The sequence below is a fragment of the Oncorhynchus clarkii genome, chromosome 4, assembly GCF_045791955.1.
Source record: "Oncorhynchus clarkii lewisi isolate Uvic-CL-2024 chromosome 4, UVic_Ocla_1.0, whole genome shotgun sequence".
Taxonomy (NCBI): domain Eukaryota; kingdom Metazoa; phylum Chordata; class Actinopteri; order Salmoniformes; family Salmonidae; genus Oncorhynchus; species Oncorhynchus clarkii.
Window position 1 is genome coordinate 24,039,550 of NC_092150.1, and position 24,017 is coordinate 24,063,566.

Sequence of the window (24,017 nt, forward strand, 5' to 3'; positions counted from 1 at the left end):
TGGCTCCAGTGGTAATGTCGCTACCTCAGGTAAAACGTTATCCCCCTTCTTCATGAGTTGTCCAGCATCTGTCCAAGTCTTTGTCACATTCTTTCTGCCCTTTTGTTTCTTGTTTGAATCTTTGCCACCTGTTGATGTGGAAGTGATATCGGTGTGATTTTGAGGTGTTGCTCCCTGAGGTTTCTCCAAGGGCACCTCTGCTTCTATCACAATGTGATAGTACTATTCTCTGGAGGCAGAGGAGTCACAGCCTGCCTCAGTATATACTCCTCCTCTTTTCTATTCAATTCTAAAAGGTTGGGCTGAATGGTGGGTTCTAAAGACCCTGTTGGTCTTGTAGGCCCAAAGGCCTGTTTGGGTTCAGGTGGAATCTGTAAATCATCTAACCTCACTGATGCTTTTGTCCCTGAGCCTTTTAATTCTCCATCACTGTCTGACTCCTGGGTCAGCAGGACTGGTGCAGTGGGGTTTCTGACCATGCAGTGGGACTGAGAATGGCTGTCTCCCCTGTCTTTTGTCCCAGAGACATCTCTTTTTCCCCCTTTTTTTTAAAGAAATACATTTGACCCCCTTTTCTCCTCAATTTCGTGGTGTCCATTGTTAGTAATTACTATCTTGTCTCAACTCCCGTACGGGCTCGGGAGAGACAAAGGTCGAAAGCCATGCGTCCTCCAAAACACAACCCAACCAAGCCGCACTGCTTCTTAACACAGAAGCCAGCCGCACCAATGTGTTGGTGGAAACACTGTGCACTCTGCGACCTTGGTTAGCGTGCACTGCGCCCGGCCCGCCACAGGAGTCGCTGGTGCATGATGAGACAAGGATATCCCTACTGGCCAAACCCTCCCTAACCCGGATGACGCTAGGCCAATTGTTTTTTTTGTGGGGTCTTGTTTATGTGTAGTTGCCTGTGAGCACTCCATAGCTTCACGTGTCGTTTGCTCTTTATCGTTTAGTTTCCATGTCACACATATCACGCATCCGGCGTCATATCCAGAGCATCCGGCAACGGTCCCCATTCCAGAGCTTCCGGCGAAGGTCCCCAGTCCAGAGCATCCGGCGACGGTCCCCATTCCAGAGCTTCCTGCGACGGTCCCCAGTCCAGAGCAGCCGGCGACGGTCCCCAGTCCAGAGCATCCGGCGACGGTCCCCATTCCAGAGCATCCGGCGACGGTCCCCATTCCAGAGCTTCCGGCGACGGTCCCCAGTCCGGAGCTTCCGGCGACGGCCCCCAGTCCGGAGCTTCCGGCGACGGTCCCCAGTCCAGAGCAGCCGGCGACGGCCCCCAGTCCAGAGCATCTGGCGACGGTCCCCAGTCCAGAGCAGCCGGCGACGGTCCCCATAAGAAATGTCATGGCCCCATGTCCATCGGTTCAGTTCTTATAGCCCGGGTATGATTTGGTGCTAACTAGTGGTGTAACGTGGCTGACTTTTTAATATTCACTCTTTGGTTAGGTCTGCACAATTAGAGCTCTGTCTATCAGGCAGACAGATTTTGATTAATGTTAAAAAAAAGAAAAAAGATCTTATTAATAGCTTCAAATGTTAAGAGATATTCATTTGATTGAAATTGGGGGAAAAATCCAATAACGCTTTGAATGCATCGTAAAACCGTTAAATTATCAAGAGCAATAACAGTTCAAATAAAACAAGTTAATTCATTTGTAAGATGATATAACTATTACTCCACCAGAAGATATGACCAAGCATACAGTACATCACCAAGTCATTTTCTCTGATTAGTCCAATCAAGCCAAACTTATTTTTGTGCCATTGAACCAACCTACAGTAAATACTGCACAATTTAAGCACTTTCCCCCCAATCCTCTCTTCCTCAAAACAAGTGTAAATATTGGACTATAAATTGTGCCTTCCTGTATTATACTTATGCTCAAATGTTTATTCTGTTCTACTGAGACATTTACTTTATGTTTGTTTCTTATATTTTCTTATTTCTTATTGTTGTTGCGTTGTCGAGAAGGAACCTGCAAGTCAAGTAAGCGTTTCATTGGACGGTGTACCTACGACTAATACAAACATGAAACTTGACCTTCCTCCCTGGTGCATCCCTCTTTTCCCCGGGGTGAGAGGAAGACTGGGGCCGATGTGAGGAATGTAGCACAGGGGTCAGAAAAGCAGTGGGCTTACGGTAAAGGGTTTGTGGTAGGGCTGGATGGCCCCACCCAGCAGAATGAGACCTTGGGTGGAGACCTCCAGGGTCTACAGTCTGACAGGCAGCAGTCAGCATACATCTCCAGTCTGGACAGAGAGACAGACAGGGCCAGCTAGTGCCACTCTCCATCCCTCTGCTTGAAACCTGCCCAGAGGAAGAGGACACACAGAGAGAGATGTGGTGGATCAGTAGGCAACTGGTATAGAGACACTCCACTGTAGAGGACATTGTGCCTGCAGTGTCTATGTGTGAACCACAGTGTCTATGCGTGGAAATAGTCATTGAGCTTTGTCTTAAGGGCAAAAATAAATGATATGCTCTATGGATTTTCATAACATTGTAATAGGAGACATATTTGTCACGGCAACCATTCTAATGACATCTATTTCAACATCCTCAGCCATAGCTCCTGGCGGTGAGGATGAGGACATGACTGTGTGTGTGTACATATGTGCACGTGTATCTGTTGGTACTGAGTAGCCTCGGCTCCAGGTACTGATGAAGGTGAGTAGTCCAGATCCCAGTTTCAGCTGTAGCAACTCCTCCGCTTCCTCTGACAGCACTGCCAGCAGACTCCTTTCCTCCACCCAGGCCTCCCAGCCTCATCTGAAAACCTGACACACACATCTCCCACAAGCTCACACTGCATCTTCAACCACAAACAGTCTTGACAGTCTTGTCTATGCAATTGTGACTGATGCAAATTAGCAAGCCAAATAAGGCTATTTTGCATTCAAAGTGGAGTGAAATGTAATTGTCGTGTTTCAGACAGGGTAACTGGTCATTTAAACACATTGAATACCAGTTTCATAAGCCAATGCAAAGTTTACCACAACGCTGGCATATTCATTCAGCTTCAGTGCCCGACATGTCAACATTCAAGTTCAAGTTTCGCACCAAAGCATAATGTCAACCTTGAAAGAACCTCCCCATCTACCCAATAAAATAAGGCATTTCGACAATGTCTTTCAAACTCAAAATTATTAGATTTGATCTTTACATCAGCTTGCTGGTTATCATTTCCACACGCTGTCTATCCATATGACTTACTGAAGAGCAAACGCTGTGTGTGTGGGGAGGTACAAGGTGGAATACTGTCTGGTCTCGTAGGCCAATCAGCCCCTGCTGTAGAAACATTGTAGTGGTCGGGGGAAAGCATGTCCAAGAGGTCCAACAGATTCTAGAAAAGGGAACAAAACATGGATCAATAATCAGTTAGAGGATTGTGAGACTGAAGTGTGTAATACAATAGCTTTGGCAATGCTCAACTTTGATTGAAATGAATGTTAGGAATTCACCAGCCAGTAGTGTATATTACATCACCTCAATCAATGGAATTGAAACAAACTTTGATGTAGAATGGCAGTTTAAAAATGAACTGAATGTGATCATCTTCTCCCACATCTGTTTGGCCAGCCAACGTGAGAGTAAGGTGAGGTACCATCCTTTGATAATTGGAGCAGGTTGCTGTGTCTACCTAGAGAAGAGAGAACTTGGCTGCCTCTCTGTGAGATCAAAGACTGGAGTCTCACCTGCTGCCAGTATGGAATGTCTGAGTGGAATCTCCCCAAGCATGAAAGCAACACCCATGTTTGACATGGACCAACTCTCCAACTATTTTAAAGGGTTCTATGACAACACTGTGTGGCGAAAGCCAGAGCCATTTAGATAGAGATATTGAGATGTATGGCTTTGGTGAAGTTGGCATGGTTAGAGTAACGAAGTAGGAACACATCAAACAAAACAACACATTTCTGAGAAATACATTAATATTTGTTACAGATTATCACAATTCTGGGATTACAACAGTTTAAAAAAAATTCTCAATACCTTCAATATCAATTACTGTAAATACACCAAACATGCAAACATACAATATATTGCTTGCTGCCATGACCAGTTCAATTTTATCCTGGGGTGCCATACTCACCTTTGGCCACGGCTGGTGTTACCTCTCCCCTGACTCTCCCATACTCCTATCGTCCTGTTTGGAGAGGGGACAGCCCATGTGTGGACCCATCCTGGGAGGCTCCTTCTCCCCAAGTCTTGAACAGACCTAGTCCTGCCCAGAGAAGCACCAGAGTCCCAGCCATGCCAACCCCTCCAGGTGCCCTTCTGGTGTCCATCATGTCCCAGGGGAGGGCTAGTGTGGAGGATCTGAGGACACGGTCACAATGACTCACTGTATCAGCGTTGTCATGGCAGCATTCCCCTCTCACACAATGTCGAGATATCCACCACCTGAGCTCTGTGGGTACACACACAAGCCCATATCAAATCACATGTGGTTTATCTTTAACCTACTGAGACAAAGCCAAGTAGCTAAGCCAGAAGAGACACAGCTCTCCCCATCATCATAACTATATCTGCTACATCTAAAGCAGTGAGCTGTGATTTATACATTATATAAGTTTAATAAACATTAGAATCATCAAAGATGAGAACAAAACACCTGCAAAAAAAGACATCTCTTGTCCTAATTTCGCCGGAGTCAAAACGTTGTGTTAATCCTGCAAATGTTTTCACTGCCATAAATCGATTTTCAAAAGATGATTTGTCACTACAGCTTAGTTGACATTTCATTAAAGAGGATTAATATTTTTTAATGGTTCTTTACACAGATATGCAAACATATTTTTTTTCAAAGTCATAGACAGGCATCTAGATTAAATACAGTATGAACAGTGCATTAAATTAGACATGTATTTGTTTATATATACACTACATACAGTCGCTAGTGAAAGTCTACACATTCCCTGCCTTAAAATTACACCTAAAAAGGGATTCAATTTGTTTTTTTCCTATCGATCTACACAACCTCCACATTTTCAAAGTGAAAGAAAAATGTAAGAGTTTCATTCCAGAACGCTATATATATAAATGTTCAGACATGTTGGTAAATTAGCTTGTTTTGTTTAAAGAACTTATAAAAGAGGTTGGTGTAAATTTTCACCACCTAATCAAGGCATGGGGTTGTTCAATGACAGGCATGTATTTGTTTGATATCGCTAACTTAATGTTTTCATTTCAGAGAGACAAATAATCATGTTTTGTTTCAAAACGCTATATATCCGCCTCACTGTCAGAGAAATAAGTAGAACTGCTAGTTACAGAGTCAAACACGTCAAATAACACTTTTTTTTTATAAAGAAATGTACAAATTATACATTTGTGACATCACTATAGAGTGCATTCGGAAAGTATTCAGACCCCTTCCCTTGTCCCATATTTTGTTAGGTTACAGCCTTATTCTAAAATGGATTAAATAAAAGAAAAAATCATCATCAATCTACACACAATACCCCATAATGACAAAGCGAAAACACGTTTTTAGAAATGTTTGCACATTTATTAGAAATAAAAAACTGAAATACCTTGAAGTACTCAGACCCTTTGCTGTGAGACTCGAAATTGAGCTCAGGTGCATCCTGTTTCCATTGTTCATCCTTGAGATGTTTCTACAACTTGAGTCCCCCTGTGGTAAATTCAATTGATTGGACATGATTTGGAAAGACACACACCTGTTAATATCAGGTCCCAAAGTTGACAGTGCATGTCAGAGCAAAAACCAATCTATGAGGTCGAAGGAATTGCCCATAGATCTCAGAGACAGGATTGTGTCGAGGCACAGATCTGAAAAAGTGTATCAAAACATTTCTGCAGCACTGAAGATCCCCAAGAACACAGTGGCCACCATCATTCTTAAATGGAAGAAGTTTGGAACCACCAAAACTCTTCCAAGAGCTGGCCGCCCAGCCAAATTGAGCAATCGGGAGAGAAGGTCCTTGGTCAGGGAGGTGACCAAGAACCCGATGGTCACTCTGACAGAGTTCCTCTGTGGAGATGGGAAAACCAATCAGGCCTTTATGGTTGAGTGGCCAGTTGGAAGCCACTCCTCAGTAAAAGCACATGACAGCCTGCTTGGAGATTGAACTCTTTGGCCTGAATGCCAAGCATCACGTCTGGAGGAAACCTGGCACCACCCCTACGATGAAGCATGGTGGTGGCAGCATCATGCTGTGGGGATGTTTTTCAGCGGCAGGGACTGGGAGACTATTCAGGGTCGAGGGAAAGATCAACAGAGCAAAGTACAGAGAGATCTTTGATTAAAACCTTCTCCAGAGCGCTAAGGACCTCCGACTGGGGCGAAGGTTCACCTTCCAACAGGACAACAACCCTAAGCACACAGCCAAGACAACACATGAGTGGCTTAGGAACAAGTCTCTGAATGTTCTTGAGTGACCTAGCCAGAGCCCAGACTTGAATCCGATCGAACATCTCTGGAGAAAATAGCTGTGCAGCAACACTCCCCATCCAACCTGACAGAGCTTGAGAGGATCTGCAGAGAAGAATGGGAGAAACTCCCCAAAAACAGATGTGCCAAGCTTGTAGCGTCATACCCAAGAAGAATCAAGGCTGTAATCGATGCCAAAGGTGCTGTAACAAAGTACTGAGTATAGGGTCTGAGTTCTTATGTAAATGTGATATTTCCGTTTATTTATTTGTATACATTTGCAAAAGTGTCTAAAAACCTGTTTCTGCTTTGTCATTATAGGGTATTTTGTGTAGATTGATGAGTAAAAAAAACGATTGAATCAATTTTAGAATAAGGCTGTAACTCTTATCCATAGCGACTTACAGTTAGTCCATTCATCTTAAGATCTCTAGGTGACACCCCATATCACAGTCAAATACAGGATACAAACATTTCATTCCAGCTAAACAATGGATATATAGCGTTTTGCAGCAAACCCCATTTTAATACACATCTAAAATCCATTCACAAAAAATCTGAGAGCAGTAATAGTTTACACACATGAAGTTACCCACAAGTAATAATTTTGGATGAAAAAAAACATGTGAAAAATGTGTGGTTATAGCGTTTTGGAACTAAACTTTATAGAACATTTTCTAAATGACTAAGAAATACTAACTGAGGATGTATTGATTCGGTATGTCTTCACACCCCAGAATGAATACTTGGTGGAAGCACCTTTGGCAGCCATTACAGATGTGAATAATTTTGAATAAGATTCTACCAACCTTGCACAACTCTTAGGGCAACATTATATCCATCTTCGACAGAATTGCTCAAGCTCAGTAAATGTGTCTGGGAGTCATTGATGGACAGCAATATTCAAACCTTGTCTCTGATTTTTTTAAAGCAGATTTAAGTCAGGACAGAGACGGGACTATTCAGGAACACTCCTCTTGGAAATCTATTCGGGTGTGTCTTTGGCATTAAAATGTGTGTAATCGCCCGCAGAGAATAAAACTCTATCCCAGAGTTAGGTTTTCAGAAAACTTTTCCTCTAACTTTTTACCTGGGCTTTGCTCATTTCATATTTATTTTGATCCTAACAAACTCCCCAGTCCCTGCTTGTGAAAAGCATACTCATATCATAATCTTGCCACCACAATACAAAGGGATCAACAACATTGCATTCACTCCACATTACTGGCCTGTATGACAAAGTGAAAAGAATGAAGCCTGTGTTAAGAAATCCACTCCAAATCATCCATTTGGTTTGCAACAAGGCCGTTAAGTAATACTGAAAGACAACACGTCAAAGACATTAACTTTTGGCCTAAATTAAAAAATACAGGTTTGGAATAAACCCAATACAACACAACACAGAGTGAAACCCTATGTATTTTAAAGAATTGTGGGGGTAGCAGCATCATGTTATGGGTATGCTTGTCATCGGCAGAGACTGGGAAGTTGTCAGTATCAAAATAAATATGAAAGGAGCAAAGCCCAGGTAAAAAGTTAAAAGAAAACCTGCTCCAGTCTTCTGAAAACCTAACCTTGTAAAATAGTTTTATTTTTCTGTGAGACAATTACAAAAAAATGAATGCCAAAGACACGCTAGAATGGCTTTACAAAAGGTGTTGAGTGTTCCTGAGTGGTCTCGTCTCAGTCCCGACTTTTGCCTGAAAATCAGAAACAAGGTTTGAATATTTCTGTCCGTCAATGATTCCCAACCAAATTTAATGAGCTTGAGTAATTTTGACAAAAACAATGGACATAGGTTGCCCTAAATGTTGTGCAAAGTGGGTAGAAATTCTTCTGAATTATTCACAGCTGTAATAACTGCCAAAGGTTTTTTTGTATTTATTTTATTTAAGCTTTATTTAACTTGGCAAGTCAGGTGCTTTCACCGAGTAGATCTTTGTTCTATTACTATCTTCGACTTTGAAAATGTGAAGTAAGTTGTGTAGATCTGTAGAAAAAATATCAAATTACATTAAAAGGCAGCAAAATGTGAAGACTGTGCAAGGGGTGTGTAGACTTTCACTAGGCACTGTATATACCAGAAAGCTTTTTATTTTCAATACCAGAAATTCAATAGCAACATAAAACTCATCATGTTCCACAGAGCAGTGGGCCCGTACATGCCAGAAGAACATTGGACCAAATACCTCCTATTCACATTTCAGAAATATGTCCACAAAACAAGTTACAACACGGCATGTGATATAATAGAAGCTATCTTTTGGGGAACAATCACTGTTCAAAAGCTGGAATGTTGAAAAGTGGAAATGTTCAAATGCTGGGCTTAAAAACCACACGTAAACATAATTCTGTTGGGGTCTGATGAGAGAGAACGCCACTGAGTGAACATGGATCCGTCAACTGCACTGAGTCACCCTACTCACAGGCAGGCACATTTTATCACTATCACCATCATGATGATCACCATCATCACAACCATCATCATAACCATCATAATGTTGCTACAAGACAGAGCTGTACCTGGGTAAAATCTAGTTTTATACAGCACTGTAAACCTGATAGCAAAAACGGACTCGGTCAGTGTTGAGTGACATGGCAGTTAACTTCAAAATAAATCATAGTTAGGAATCATCCATAAAAATATCCATGTTGAAATAATTTGCATCAAATGACAGATATGATTCATTACACAAAAGGAAACAACCTCAAGATACTTGATTCTATTTACAGGAAAAATGGCTTTGTAGACTTTGTAGTCTCTGTAGAAATCCGAGTTGTCTCACATAATTTTCAAATGCTCCAGCTTAAAGAGATTGTCCAGTACTTGTGTTTCCTTTTTAGCCAGTAGTTCTGAAAATAGAGCTTACGAGCCAAAAGTGGTCTCAAATTACTAGAGGGATGGCTCTCGTGTGGGGGAAAACTGAGGAAAAATGGCGCAGCACAGCTTCCAAAAAAACAGTTGCTTCCAAACTAGGGATTTTGTGTACTAATTGCTCATAGATTATGCATGTATGAACTACACATTAACACATCCAGCCCAGAGTGGGAGGTTTAAAAAATACTTAGTCGTCGCCAATGTTTCCAGAGCATGTCTTTATCAGGGCCTGGTTTTCCAGACTATGGACATGACAGCAGTATCCAGCACATGAACATTACACTATGTCTGTAGTTTAGGAGAGGCCAGTCTTGCTGCTGTCTGAGGGTCTATAGTTTAGGGCTGGCCCTCTCCCAAGTACTCAAAGTGGTAATCATACTTAATCTAATGAGGTGACAGTGACAGACACCAGCATGGCAGTGGGTCTTCTGTCCAGAGACACACTGAAGGTCACACAAGGACAAAGCCACCATGTTTAGGCTGAAAATGAGAACTAGAGATTTGACGTGGAATGACACTGGAACACCTCACTTTAGAGGGTTCAAAGCCCCAGAGCTCTGGAAACGTACAGTATCTATCAGGGAAAGGTCATGTCCTTGCTTAACGGGTCCTAAATAACAAAACATTCTGAGAACCAGATGTTTCTTAGAGCTTGGTGAGAGCGTGGTTGTCCTATGGTTATTTTGCATACTGTACAACCTTCCCACAAGGGTCTGGGAAAGGTGCAGCTAGCACATACGTTCTGAGAGCCATATACGTACATTGAGTGTACTCAATATTAGGAAGGTGTCCTTAATGTTTTGTACAATCACACAGCATGACGTTTACACATGGTTCTATTTAAAGTAATGTTCTCAAATTGTTCAGAGAACGTTAAGAAACAACATTCTTCTGTAGGAATTTCTGTACTTCAGCATAACACTTTCTACAGGTTTCCTCATGGCTCTATTTAAAGTAATGTTCTCAGAAGGTTCAGAAACAACGTTTTCTTTGGGAATTTCACTACTTTCAGCCTAACATCTCCTGAAGGTTTCCTCATGGTTCTCTTTAAAGCAATGTTTTTATTTTTTAACCAGGTTAAGAACAAATTCTTATTTACAACGACAGCTTAGGAACAGCGGGTTAACTGCCTTGTCAGCTTGGGGATTTGATCTAGCAACCTTTCGGTTACTAGCCCAACTAGGCTACCTGCCACCCGAAATGATCTCAGAACATTAAGAAAACGTTCCATAAAAACCACAAGAAAACATTAGCAACACTAAAAGTAGTAATGTTACGTTCCGAGGCATGCGTGGAAATTGCTAAGAAGTTTACTTTGAAGCAGTGTGCCAATGCTTGTTTCACTTGATCAGAAGTACGAGATCAGTGACATCCGAAACGTTGTTTTTTTTTCGAGCAACCACCTGATTGGTTTGGTATTGGTTTTGGTAGAAGACAAAAACGCTACCCTGCACACGCGCTACGGCGTGTGCGAATTCATCTATAATAATTTGGCGGTTCTAAATGATTTTGACCAGCAGGTGCCACTAGTGTACAACGTGTTGATCAAAGCTTTGAGTAATTAACCTATTTTTGACACAATTGGCTGGAAATGCGCAATGCTTCAGGAAGCTTTGTTTCCTCATCACTAGTTCCAAGATCATTCTGAGAATTTTATTTAAAAACATATACAGTACCAGTCAAAAGTTTGGACACAACTACTCATTCAAGGGGTTTTCTTTATTTTGACTATTTTCTACATTGTAGAATAATAACATATGAAATAACACACATGTAATCATGTAGTAACCAAAAAAGTGTTGAACAAATCAAAATATATGTTATATTCTTCAAAATAGCCACCCTTTGCCTTGATGACAGCTTTGCACACTCTTGGTATTCTCTCAACCAGCTTCATGAGGTATGGTATGCATTTCAATTAACAGGTGTGAGTTGTTCAAAGTTAATTTCTGAAATGTCTTTCCTTAATGCATTTGAGGCAATCCGTTGTGTTGTGACAATGTAGGGGTGGTATACAGAAGATATCCCTATTTGGTAAAAGACCAAGTCCATATTATGGTAAGAACAGCTGAAATAAGCAAAGAGAAATGATCGTCCACCATTACTTTAAGACATCCCTTGTGTAGTCTTAACATTCTGTATACTCCCTTTGTCCTAAGTTTAAAAAATGACCTGCCTTAATTAAACCCCTACAATAAAGCAGCTTAATTGAATTTTAAACCCCAAATCTATTTTGCATGAAGAAACAACCTGTCACCTGTCACTCTTCACAATGCAGAAAGACTGCATTGACTGCATCAGTGGACACAACTCGTTTTTAACACACCTGTCATAATTGTTTTCTTTACTAAAGTAGAGGTTTATTATTATTATTACTACTGCTAAAGGTACTGCATAGGTGTAAACATATTTTTTTGCAAGAGATAGCACTTGTACAGCCTAAGAAAGTAACAGAAATGTGCAGAAAGTAGTTTTGAATGCATTTTATTGAAGGGAAACAACATTACTTTTTTGCCAACATAGTGATATATTCTTATATACTGTACAATAAAGAATTAAACTGCAAAATACTAGTCTTCTCACATTTTTTGAACCATTGCCCCCACCCACAAGGTGTATAAACAACAACAATAAATAAGAATACAATAAGATAATAGATACAAAACAAAAACGTGAAGAACATAAATAAATCAACTCTAATTAGCACATGTAGGACAGTATGCAAGTGTGTGAGCATGGACTTTGCAGATGTATTTCTCACATGTGCAGCACATAGTATTTGTTTTACAGTCCTTCTTTGGGGGCAGAATTGGCATCTCCTCCTCCTGCCTGCCCCAGGTACAGCCTCAGGTGGATCAGGACAAGATTCAGTCCACTGAACAGCTTTCACAAGTGCTGCAGAGGCTGCTGTGCAGGGGAGGTGCTCCCTTCTTTGAAAGTGTGGGGTTACAAGTGCAATTTCCCAGCTACCTCAGGTACACCCTCCTCTTGTTCCGCTTATCAGGCATCCAGGTAGGGTTGATCTTATTCCATGTCACGAAGGCATTGTATGAGGACACATCAATGATGTTATGGAAGATGACCAGGGGCCAGCAGGCAGTCATCCTCCTGCAGCTGTAAGTTCCAATCACCATGTCCATGTTGTACATGCCTCCTTTGTTGTGGTTGTAGTCCAGGATGATGGTTGGTGTCATGTCCTCACGATCACTGATCTCAGCCATTTTGTGCAGTGTGCTCAGGAGGACCACATTCTTGTTCCTCTTTGGGAGGTAAGAAACTAGAGTGGGGGGTGAAGGCCAACTTTGATGAGAAGGTGCAGGGGGGGAGCTCAGGTTTGTTCTTTCTAATTGTGCCAACCATGGTGATCTTCCTCTTCAGGAGCTGCTGGCTGAGTTCATAAGAGGTGAAGAAATTGTCACACATGACATTGTGCCCCCTCAGTCCATCTGTCACATCAAGTACAACCCGCATCCCCTGGTTCTTCTCCGTGCCTCCGCTGGTCGGCTTCCCTGTGTAGACATGCATCTTCCAGCGTATCTTCCAACGTGCACTCATGGCTTCAGCAAAGAGAGAACTGGGGGGACTGTCATCTGCAGCACCTTTATAGCCTCTGACTGCATTTCCCATTAGTAAACAATGCTTTCAAGAAATGTTTATTTTGTCTGAAATTCTGTTTATTTTGTCTGTGAACTTGAGTCATGTGTGGGGTCGTGGAGGGGAGATGCTGCACATGCAGAAGAAAGTTATAGTTTTGTCTGAGTTCAATCAGTAGCACACAATCCCAATTTCTCATTTTGTGTGTGTGTGTGTGTGTGTCTTTGTGTTTTTTGTGGTGTGTAAATTATTTTATAACTGCCGGGTCAAAAATGACCCTAACACGGAATCCAAACCAACTGACAATTAATCCACACATAAAACGGTCAACCGAATCGTTTCTAGTCATCTTTCTTCCTTCCAGGCTTTTTCTTCTCTTGACTTTATATTGCGATTGGCAACTTTCATAAATTAGGTGCATTACCGCCACTGACCTCGTTCGTCTTCAGTCACCCATGTGGGTATAACCAGTGAGGAGATGGCACGTGGGTACCTGCTTCTACAAACCAATGGGAGCGGCAGGACTTGCAGCACGATCTGCGTCAGAAATAGAACCGATTTCTATTTTAGCCTTTGGCAACGCAGACACTCGTTGGTGCGCGTGAGCAGTGTGGGTGCAATCATTTAATAACATGGATTTCTACATTTATTTTGCGACGCTCGTGAACGCAACGCGAGCGGTGTGGTCAGCCTATTAGATCATCTTTGTACCCTGGTGGTGTACAGCTTTCTTTGAAATATGAACAAGGCGATGTTTCACTTTTTCTAATGTTGGTGTCACTCAATCAAATTTCAAGTTGACAAAATATAATTTAGGGGGTTTTCTCTGCTGTTAAACATAGTGACGGGTCATTTTTTACCCTTAAGACATCACAAGGGTTAAGACATGAAGGTCAGTCAAGCGCTATGATGAAGTTAATTAGAGTTACCTCCCTCAGATTGCAGCCCAAATAAATCACATAGTTCAAGTAACAGACACATCTCAACATCAACTGTTCAGAGGAGACTGTGGGAATCAGGCATTCATGGTCAAATTGCTGCAAAGAAACCACTACTAAAGGACACCCATAATAAGAAGAGACTTGCTTGGGCCAAGAAACACGAGCAATGGACATTAGACCGGTGGAAATCTGTCCTTTGGTCTGAAGAGTCCAAATTTGAGATTTTTTGTTCCAACCACCGCGTCTTTGTGAGACGCAGAGTACTGTAGGTGAACGGATGATCTCCGCATGTGTGGTTCCCAACGTGAAGCATGGAGGAGGCTGTGTGACGGTGTGGAGGTGCTTTGCTGGTGACACTGTTGGTGATTTATTTAGATTTCAAGGCACACTTAACCAGCATGGCTACCACAACATTCTGCAGCGATATGCCATCCCATCTGGTTTGCGATTAGTGGGACTATAATTTGATTTCAACAGGACAATGACCCAGAACACACCTCCAGGCTGTGTAAGGGCTATTTGACCAAGAAGGATAGTGATGGAGTGCTGCATCAGATGACCTGGCCTCCACAATCACCTGACCTCAACCCAATTGAGAAGGTTTGGGATGAGTTGGACCACAGAATCAAGGAAAAGGAGCCAACAAGTGCTCAGCATACGTGGGAACACCTTCAAGACTGTTGGAAAAGCATTCCTCATGAAGCTGGTTGAGTGTGCAAAGCTGTTATCAAGGCAAAGGGTGGCTACTTTGAATAATTTAAAATCTATAATATATTTGGATTTGTTCCAACTCTTTTTTGGTTACTACATGATTCCATATGTGTTATTTCATAGTTTTGATGTATTCACTATTACTCTACAATGTAGAAAATAGCCAAAATAAAGAAATTAGTAGGTGTGTCCAAACTTTTTACTGTACATTCTGTTCACAGCATCAACAAAACTCTCTCTATACTCTTAAGTGTGTTCAGGTGTGTTGACCATGACCACTAATGAGCCACACCTGATCTTGATAAGTGTGTGTTTCCTTTGAAATAGGGTCTTTTGAATAGAGTAAAATTAACTGCTTTGTCTAAGTTTAAAAAAACATGGCATGCTAACTGCATCCTGGTAGCACAGTGGACTAATTCCATGAATAGAAAACAGAGGATTATAGGTTTGAATCTCACTGGCGCTGTGCCACAATAAAAAAAAGAAATGTGTTTGCATGATTAATGCCTCATGAATGTCCTATCTGTGCTTGGAGTTCAAAACAGTAAAACTACCTATAATTTACGTTCTCAGAACGTTAATAAAACTTTCAGGTAACCATAGTAAAAATGTTCTCAGATCCTCTCTGCAACCCAAAAATGTACTTTCCCAGAAGAGACAATATTTTCACTTCCATTCTCAGAATGTTTAAAAAACGTTGCATTTTACTGGTGAAGAAACTTATGGCTTCGTTGCCAGGACCAAGAACTTTCGTTGCCACAATTTCCAAGCAACCAAATGTGCTAGCTGGGTTGTTTTAAAGCAGTGTCTGATGTGACAGCCAATGTCTGCTTCGGATCCCTACACACCAATCACGGTTTCATGATCCACAAAGATCTAACAATTGAGAGCTTTCTTCTTATCTTACATGAGGAAAAGAGAACAATTTGAATACATTCCTGCTACTTCAGTCTCACATGCTATTTTCAGCTACATACTGTACTTGAAACATACTTATTATTTTTCATAGGTCTAAGCAGTGAGGATACATTCTCCCCAGTTATTCGACTTTGTTCAAACAACAATCAAAATGCAACTGGTGAACTTTTGCACTGTACGTCAGCAGTGCACTTCCCATATCTTCCCTGTCTTATTTATTTGGCAAACATATTGCACTCCTACACACACACACACACAGACAGATGCACACTCAGTACACGCCCTGACAGTGTACTTCAGACTGAGGACCCCTGTCTCTCTGGTACCCAGTTTTGCTGTCCATCTTCCTCCTCTTCCTCTCCCAGTCCCGGCCCTAACAGCGGTCATCCTCGTCGGTGTCACACAGGAGCTCGCAGGCGGCCACAGAGCTGGCCTGACCCAGGCGTTTATGGAAGTGTCCGTTGGGGACCTGCCAGTTGTGTCTGAGCTGGGGGGCAGAGCTGATGGTGTTGGCCCGACCCAGACTGGTTGCAATGGCCACCTCAAAGGTCAGAGTCTCCTCCAGGCCTGAGGAGTCTGGGCTGTGGAACTCCTCGTGCAGGGGCAGGTATGGCTCCGAGATGTACCGGTGAGGGGAGGGATGTGGGTGACTGACCCCTAATCCTGGGTCACTCACCCCTACTACCACCCCCACCCCCGATCCTCCTCCTGCCACCTGGGCTGGCCTCTCCCCTTCCTCCCTCCACAAGGGCTCCTCCGTCTCTCCAGGGTCCTCCTGGGTCTGGGCTCCACCCTCGCTGACAGCCAGGGGGGAGGGGTGGGCTCGGCATATCAGGGGGGAGTAGGAGATGTGAGGGCGTGGCCGCGATGGCGTCTGGGGGAGCTGCCGACGGCCACTGAGGGTGCTGGACTCAGAGTTAGACGGGCCTGGGCTGCCTGAAGTGTTGCCCTGCAGAGATAAGAGATTTCACACATAAACCAGGCTTTAATGGTAGTAAGGGCGGTTATTGACAGTTAAAGCCAGTAATTAAATAATAACAGTGTCAGGGCCGTTAAAAGAACACCCACCTGTCTATGGTGGACATGTGCGTGTCCCTCGCTGGGGGAACGGGACTGCTTGCGTTCCTGTGACGGGTCCTGGCCCCGCTCCTCAGAGTTGCAGCGGGACACGTCGGGAGACAGCAGGTGGCGCCGCTCTTTGGAGCGCCCCCGCTCTTGATCCACTGGTTCCCTGAGGTTGGACCTGATGCCTGAGAGGCAAGGAGAGAGAGGGGAGCTATGAAGAGGGTCACATACATTTTAGTAAACACACAGCTTTCATCAGGGGGCTTCTAAAACTGAGAACCACCAGTGTTCTTCAATAGTTCTTAAAATGGAACAGGACCAGTGAATAGACCCTAAGCAATGGCATAGTGAACACATTCCTGCAACTGTGCATAAGGTACCTCTGATGCTCCTCTGTCGTGGTCTATACAGACGGTCAGAACTGACCCTCTCCAGAGAGTACTCCTCCTGCCACAGCCCATTTACGCACTGATCACCAATAGTGGAGAAGGAGCGTTTCATCAATTTGCTGCTGTCCGTCCCAACCTACACACACAGTACACACACACACACACACACACACACACACACGCATATGCAATTGGTTGAGAGAATGTGGGAGGGTAGGAAGTGTGTGGAGTTCTAGTTCTGAGCAGAAGACTTTCTCCCATTCACCACACACATTCCATGTTTAATACATGGTATTTACATAGCGCTTTTCAAGGACCCAAAGTCACTTCCAAGCCATATTACCTTGAACTAAAAAGACACCGTTTTGGAAAACCTGGCATAATGACATTTTTGCCACGCAAGGATTAGAAACCAAAGTATGCCACCCACACTGTCAACAACCATTGAAGGTAACAGTTGAAATCATATGTATCTACTATAGCAACCTAGTAACATCCAATCCTCCACTTCATGGCAGATTGGTTGACTGACTGCTGTATCTATGTCTGCCCCAGTGTTCATCAATCCCTCTGAAGCCGCCACAGAGGCTGTCTGCCTGGGTCCTGTTCTTTCCCCATGGGTAGAGGAGGGGAGGTGAGGGGCTGTACAGTAACAGGTACCTGTGTGTCTACAGCCAGCTGAGGCATAGACGAGGCTCGGATAGAGACTGCCCACCCGGGCACCTTGAGTGGGGCATCCTGCCTGTTAGTAGGGCAAAGGATGCGGTTAAACTCTTTGCGCTCCGGAACCTATATAGTTAGAGAAAGAGGAAGGGGAGAGAAACACAGCAGAGTTCTAATGTGTGAAAACAGACAGAGTTTGCAGCAATGACGTCAGGGGACCAGCAGAGGACTACTGTACCAACACGCCACAAGCAGATGTAGTATGCTGACTGACATACTGTAGAGTGGAGCTATCAATATCGAATAGCCGTACACCCTCTTAACTCAGAGTAAAAGCACTGGCTGAGCACAGTGACCGCCAAAGCACTGTGTGTTGGCAGTGTAATGTATTAATTTTTCACTATTCATTGTGAACCTGTGTGAGTGGTGCCTGTCTGGATTCTTCAGAAGTACTGTGGGTTGGAGTACCACTGTCAATGAGGGGCTGACAACCAGGCGGGGCAGAGAGGAGGGGCTGAGGGGAGGAAGGGGGCGGTGTCGACATGCGCAAAAAGGGGTTAAAGCTGGCGCTTGAATAACTGAAAGTCATGAAGCGGAGGAAAGAACCAGTCACATGCATGCAGGCTTAGGAAACCAAAATGCCTCACTCATCACCAAAGAGTTGAGAGGAGCTGAGAAACCATAACCAAAAGATGTGAGTAGTATCCTCCAACAGAACTCTGTACAGCTGCTCAAAGAACAGAGAGGTGTGTGGGAGAGCCATATGTCATACAGCTCTGTATGATGACAACGGTGCCAAATACCGGCACAGTACAGTTAAACCACAAAACCATGAGAGGAGTGCTGAGTCTGACACTTAACGACTAGAGACAAGCCGTCGTCTCCATCTCTGTTCCATTGACACACTTACAGAAAGGCACACACTTTCATGTAGTCAGAGTCACACTCCCCATAGTGCCAAAGCTCAGCGGAATCCCGACAATTTTGCAAAGTAAGCATAATATGCATGGTCCATCAAAGCCTATGGCGAAGAAATGATGATACCATTTCATAGAAATGGGTGCGCAGTCATAATGCCTAAAACAAGGAACAACACTGTGTGGAGTGGACAGCATGGTAAGACATTGCCATGGTGAAGTTGGGAATGACACAGAAGGGGGCAAGGCAGCTGTATCAGCTACTACAATCCAGTACTGCTAGATAGAACTGGCATTGATTGTGTAGAGGTCATTAGAGTGTGTATTGATAAAAATATAGGTGTGTGTTTGAATGGCTTTGAGTGTAACGTGAGAGTGTGTATGACGGGGCCTCCCGAGTTGGGCAGCGGTCTAAGTCACTGCATCGCAGTGCTTGAGGTGTCGCCACAGACCTGGGTTTGATCCCAGGCTGTGTCGCAGCCGGCCGCGACCGGGAGACCCATGAGGCGGCACAGGGGAGGGTTTGGCTGGCTGGGATGTCCTTGTCCAATCGCGCTCTAGCGACACCTTTTGGCGGGCCGGTCGCATGAACGCTGACGTCAGTCGCGAGTTGTACAGTGTTTCCTCCGACACGTTGGTGCGGCCGGCTTCTGGGTTAAGCAGTGTGTCGAGAAGCAGTGCGGCTTGGCAGGGTCGTGTTTCAGAGGACGCATGGCTCTCGACCTTCGCCTCTCCCTTGTCTGTACTGGAGTTGCAGTGATAGGACAAGACTGTAACTACCATTTGGGGCAAAAAAGGACTAAAAGGGTGCCTGAATCACAGATGAGAAACAAATCTGTGCTGGGTCTAATAGTTATGATGACAGTCTGATCGTACTGTACACGCTTGGAAAAATTGTTATTCGACTGTCCCCATAGGAGAACCCTTTAAAGAACCCTTTTCGGTTCCAGGTCAAACCCTTTCCACTGTGGGTTCTACATGGAACCCAAAGGAGTTCTACCTGGAACCAAAAACGGTGACATCCAAAGAACCCTTTTGGAACCCTTTTTTTCTAAGAATAAGAGTGTAGGGATCAGCAACAGTGCTTTATACAATGTTGTTTCAGACACGAGTTTGATGATGAAGCAGAATACACTGGCACCATACATAAAACCTCTCGACACAAATCACACCCCACTAGCGTCCGAATACTGCATACTGATTGGGCTGGGACAGCGACAACTAATTGACTGGACAGTGACACAGTGATCGATGGGGGATTGGATGAGTCAGAGTGAGTCCAGCCAGACGCTGCCTCTCCTGGGACAAACAGTCTCAATTCCCCCCTCCCATTCTCTCTGGATCACAACCACATCCTACCAGACTATAACCCAACCCCATAATATCTCACTGGATCCATCAAAAGTCTAACTACTAATGCATTAAGTGTGTAATACTAAAAACAGAATAATTTCCCCATTAAGTGAGTAACATACTAATACATGCTTTTACACTGTGTACATGCGGAATTAACTTTAAAGGCATAGTTCACCCAAATGACAAAATAAAATATTGGTTTTACTTACCATGTAAGCAATCTACACACATCATGTCCACATCATCTGAAAGTATCTCAAATTGATTCCGAAAAATGCAAAAATCAGTCCCATGACTTGAATGTGATTTGTGCAACAAATGCAAAAATGTTTGCATTTGGAAACAGTGCGAGCCACTGCCAGGGAAACTATACCAAACCATAGGTTGCTGTCATACCTTGTACACTGAACAAACATATTACTGCAACATGTAACAATTTCAAAGATTTTACTGACTAACAGTTCATATAAGGAAATCAGTCAATTGAAATAAATGAATTATGCCCTGATCTATGGATTTCACATGACTGGGAATATACATATGCATCTGTTGGTCACAGATACCTTAAAAAAAGGTAGGGGCGTGGATCAGAAAACCAGTCAGTATCTGGTGTGACCCCCATTTGCTTCATGCAGCACAACACATCTCATTCGCATAGAGTTGATCAGGCTGTTGATTGTGGCCTGTGGAATGTTGTCCCACTCCTCTTCAATGGCTGTGCAAAGTTGCTTGATATTTTGGTGGGAACTGGAACACGCTGTTATACATGTCGATCCAGAGCATCATAAACATGCTCAATGGGTGACACGTCTGGTGAGTATGCAGGCCATGGAAGAACTGGGATATTTTCAGCTTTCAGGAATTGTGTACAGATCCTTGTGACATGGGGCTGTGCATTATCATACCGGAACAATGAGGTGATAGCATGAACGGCATGACAATGGGATTCAGGATCTTGTCACGGTATCTCTGTGCATTCAAATTGCTATAGATAAAATGCAATTGTGTTTGTTGTCCGTAGCTTATACCTGCCCATACCATAACCCCACCGCCACCATGGGGCACTCAAATCACATTGACATCAGCAGACCGCTCGCACACAACGCCATACAAGTGGTCTGCGGTTGTGAGGCTGGTTGGACGTACTGCCAAATTCTCTAAAATGACATTGGAGGTATAGAAATTAACATTCAATTCTATGGCAACAGCTCTGGTGGACATTCCTGCAGTTAGAATGCCAATTGCATGCTCCCTCAAAACTTTACACATCTGTGGCATTGTATTATGTGACAAAACTGCACATTTTAGAGTGGCCATTTATTGTCCCCAGCACAAGGTGCACCTGTGTAATGATCATGCTGTTTAATCTGCTCCTTGATATGCCACATCTATCAGGTGGATGGATTATCTTGGCAAAGGAGAAATGCTCACTAACAGGGGTGTAAAGAAATTTGTGCACAACAATTGAGAGAAATAAGCTTTTTGTGCGTATGGAAAATTCTTAATTTCAGCTCATGAAACATGAGACCAACACTTGACATATTGCGTTTTATATTTTTGTTCAACATACATACATTGATTCACTTAGGAATGTGTAATTTAGAAATTTTGGTGAACTATCCCTTTGATTTGATTTGCTTTGATTAGGGCGTTGAGTGAATGTGTTTCTGGGGGTGTTACAGTACCTGAGACCTATTCCTTACCAGAGTGTGGAGCTGGTGGTGGTGGTGGTGATAGTGGTGGTAGTCCTCCTCTTTATCCTCAAGGTCCTGGGACATGGGCTGCATGAACATCTCCTGGGGGGAGATGGGACTCAAGGCCACAAACCCTCCTCTGGTCCTGATGGAACGGATAAGAAGACAGACATTCAGAGAGGGATAGGGGACACCTAGTCAGTTGCACAACTGAATGCATTCAACCTAAATGTGTCTTCCGCATTTAACCCAACCCCTCATAATCAGAGAGGTGCGTGGGCTGCCTTAATCGACGGCGTACATCATCGGCGCCCAGCATGCCTATCTAGGATGAACACACACATCTATTAACATACCCGTACCCACACGCACACACAGGCTCGGGGACTTTAGGAGTCAAAAAGCATATTTACAGGGCAGATCCAGCGCTGTGGGTCAGAAAGGGGAGGGCTTTGGCACTGCAGAGGATGTCCTGAGGCAGAGAGGACGCGTCCATACGCTGGAACATGGGAGCATGTTTCTATAGGGGATGAGGATGAAATAGGTCCAGTATGAGAGTATGCAAACTACTGTTCAGAGGCCATAGTTTCATACTGTACATAGAGGTAGATATACCTGCTCCTCCAGCTGTTGCCTGAGCTTCTTGGCTTTGCTCTGCTTGTAGTAGTCCATGATCATCATAGCTGCGTAGATCTTCCCAATGGTCATATGATTGGCTGGAAGAATGGCATAATGTCACTCATTTGGAATTCTTTGAAAAGCAAAACTACTATAGCAAATAGTTCAAATACATTGACTAATGCCAGAGGTACTATACATTCTGACTGTCACCTTTGTGGATGGGGACAAGCAGGTCTAGCATCTTCTGAGAAAGGTGTGGCCAGATGATACTGATCTCCTTCTGTAGGTCTGAATCCATCTGCCCCCTGTCCTCCCCTCCTGGAACCACCACAACAACAACAGGAGATAAAGCATGCAGCAGGTGCTCATGGGGGCAGTTGGTCAACAGTGTGTAGAGAAAGTTGAGAAGAACAACAAGTTCAGAGAGTTGTTCATGTTCAGCTATTTTCACATGCTAGCCTGACCTCTGGCTATCTTGACCTCCAGGGCAGTTCGGATCAGGGCCATGAGGGTGGAGGTGAAGTGAACAGACATCTCCTCATCCACGGGCATGTTCATCAGCACCAGCCTCTGAGGGTGTCCATGGAAGGGAAAGAGGGGGGAGCAAAGCAGGACATATTACTCACTAACAAGGAGACAACATGTTGACAACAAGAGAAGCTCAGTTAACCATCTATGCCTTACAGTAATATACAAGTCTCAACTACATTATGGTCTTTTTTCACTGTTCAAGCTAAACTTACAATCGAAGGATTATAAATGCATGTTTTAATAACACAATTCTCTAATAAGTATGACATTGTAACAACAGCCAAGAGACTCACAACACAGTGTGCACAAAAAGGTTAGGTTCATTCCCATTGTACAGTCCATGCACACATATGACAAGACAATGATAATGAGAAAAAAAGGCAAAGAGGGCAAGGGCAGAAGGCACATGCGTAGAGATAGAGGAAGTAATCAAGCAGCAGTGATTGAGAAAGGTTGTTTGGCATTCTGACACTGTACAATGTGGCTCTATGAAATACATGTTAGCTTTTTGCACCCGGTTCAAAACCGAAGCATTCTTACTGACACTGAAAACCAGTTATTCCACAAACAGCTCTTAAACACACAACACCTTACTCAGTTAGTTCTCTGCCAAGATGCAAATCAATACAAAAAAGAAAACGCCAAAGCACAATGCTCATTTATTTTTACTCAACGTATTGTCATCTGCCGATCAAAAAACACCATCGTGGATTCTCTTACAATTCGACAAGCGACACGTTACGGTATGATATAGACAACAGTCATTTTCCACACTTCATTTGGAATTGGCTATATAACACAGAGGGAAAGGTTTTATTTTGCCATCTCCATTGACCAAATGTAGAAACGTTGCCCAGTTGTCTTTGGTCTACCTTATAAGCCACTTTGGAGGGACATTTCTTTCCGAGGCCAAGAGGTGGCGACATATCAGTCAGCATCTCGTACATGTCAGTGTAATGAATACGCCCGCTGGGGAGGAGGCAGGGAGCAGGGCAGATGACGAGGAGGACGAGGAGGAGGAGGAAGGGTAGGGAAGGTATTACCAAGGAATGGAGGAAGAAAAGAATATGAAAAAAAGGAAGAGATCAGAAAGAGGGTTATTCAATGGCATTACACAGAGAGGATCAAATCAGGTTGTGGTATTTCTATGCAGACTTGGCATAGAAAAGAGAGAGAAGAAGAAATCTCAAATCAAAGACCAAAGGAATGACAGCAGGGTCCTCTGTGGATCTGGCAGATACTTACCTGGCATCCTAAACCTGCAACGTTACTGCTGAGAATTGTCAGGGAGGGACTTACACTAGGCCCCACTATAACCCTTCTCATGATTCT

At 43.6% G+C, this 24,017-nt stretch overlaps 1 protein-coding gene across 1 annotated transcript in view; it reads right to left on the bottom strand.

Annotated features, from left to right (window-relative positions):
- Nucleotides 1-14,869: 14,869 nt before the first annotated feature.
- Nucleotides 14,870-24,017, bottom strand: part of LOC139407631 (voltage-dependent R-type calcium channel subunit alpha-1E-like) — a 138,791-nt gene continuing 129,643 nt past the window's right edge. The window contains exons 39-48 of the mRNA XM_071151463.1: nucleotides 23,558-23,654; nucleotides 22,619-22,724; nucleotides 22,365-22,472; nucleotides 22,149-22,249; nucleotides 21,947-22,053; nucleotides 21,543-21,678; nucleotides 17,564-17,692; nucleotides 16,895-17,039; nucleotides 16,518-16,699; nucleotides 14,870-16,398 (exon numbers count right to left, since the gene is read on the bottom strand). Coding sequence (XP_071007564.1) covers nucleotides 15,823-16,398; nucleotides 16,518-16,699; nucleotides 16,895-17,039; nucleotides 17,564-17,692; nucleotides 21,543-21,678; nucleotides 21,947-22,053; nucleotides 22,149-22,249; nucleotides 22,365-22,472; nucleotides 22,619-22,724; nucleotides 23,558-23,654 — 1,687 coding nt within the window. The 3' untranslated portion in view covers nucleotides 14,870-15,822. The remainder of the gene's footprint in view (nucleotides 16,399-16,517; nucleotides 16,700-16,894; nucleotides 17,040-17,563; nucleotides 17,693-21,542; nucleotides 21,679-21,946; nucleotides 22,054-22,148; nucleotides 22,250-22,364; nucleotides 22,473-22,618; nucleotides 22,725-23,557; nucleotides 23,655-24,017) is intronic.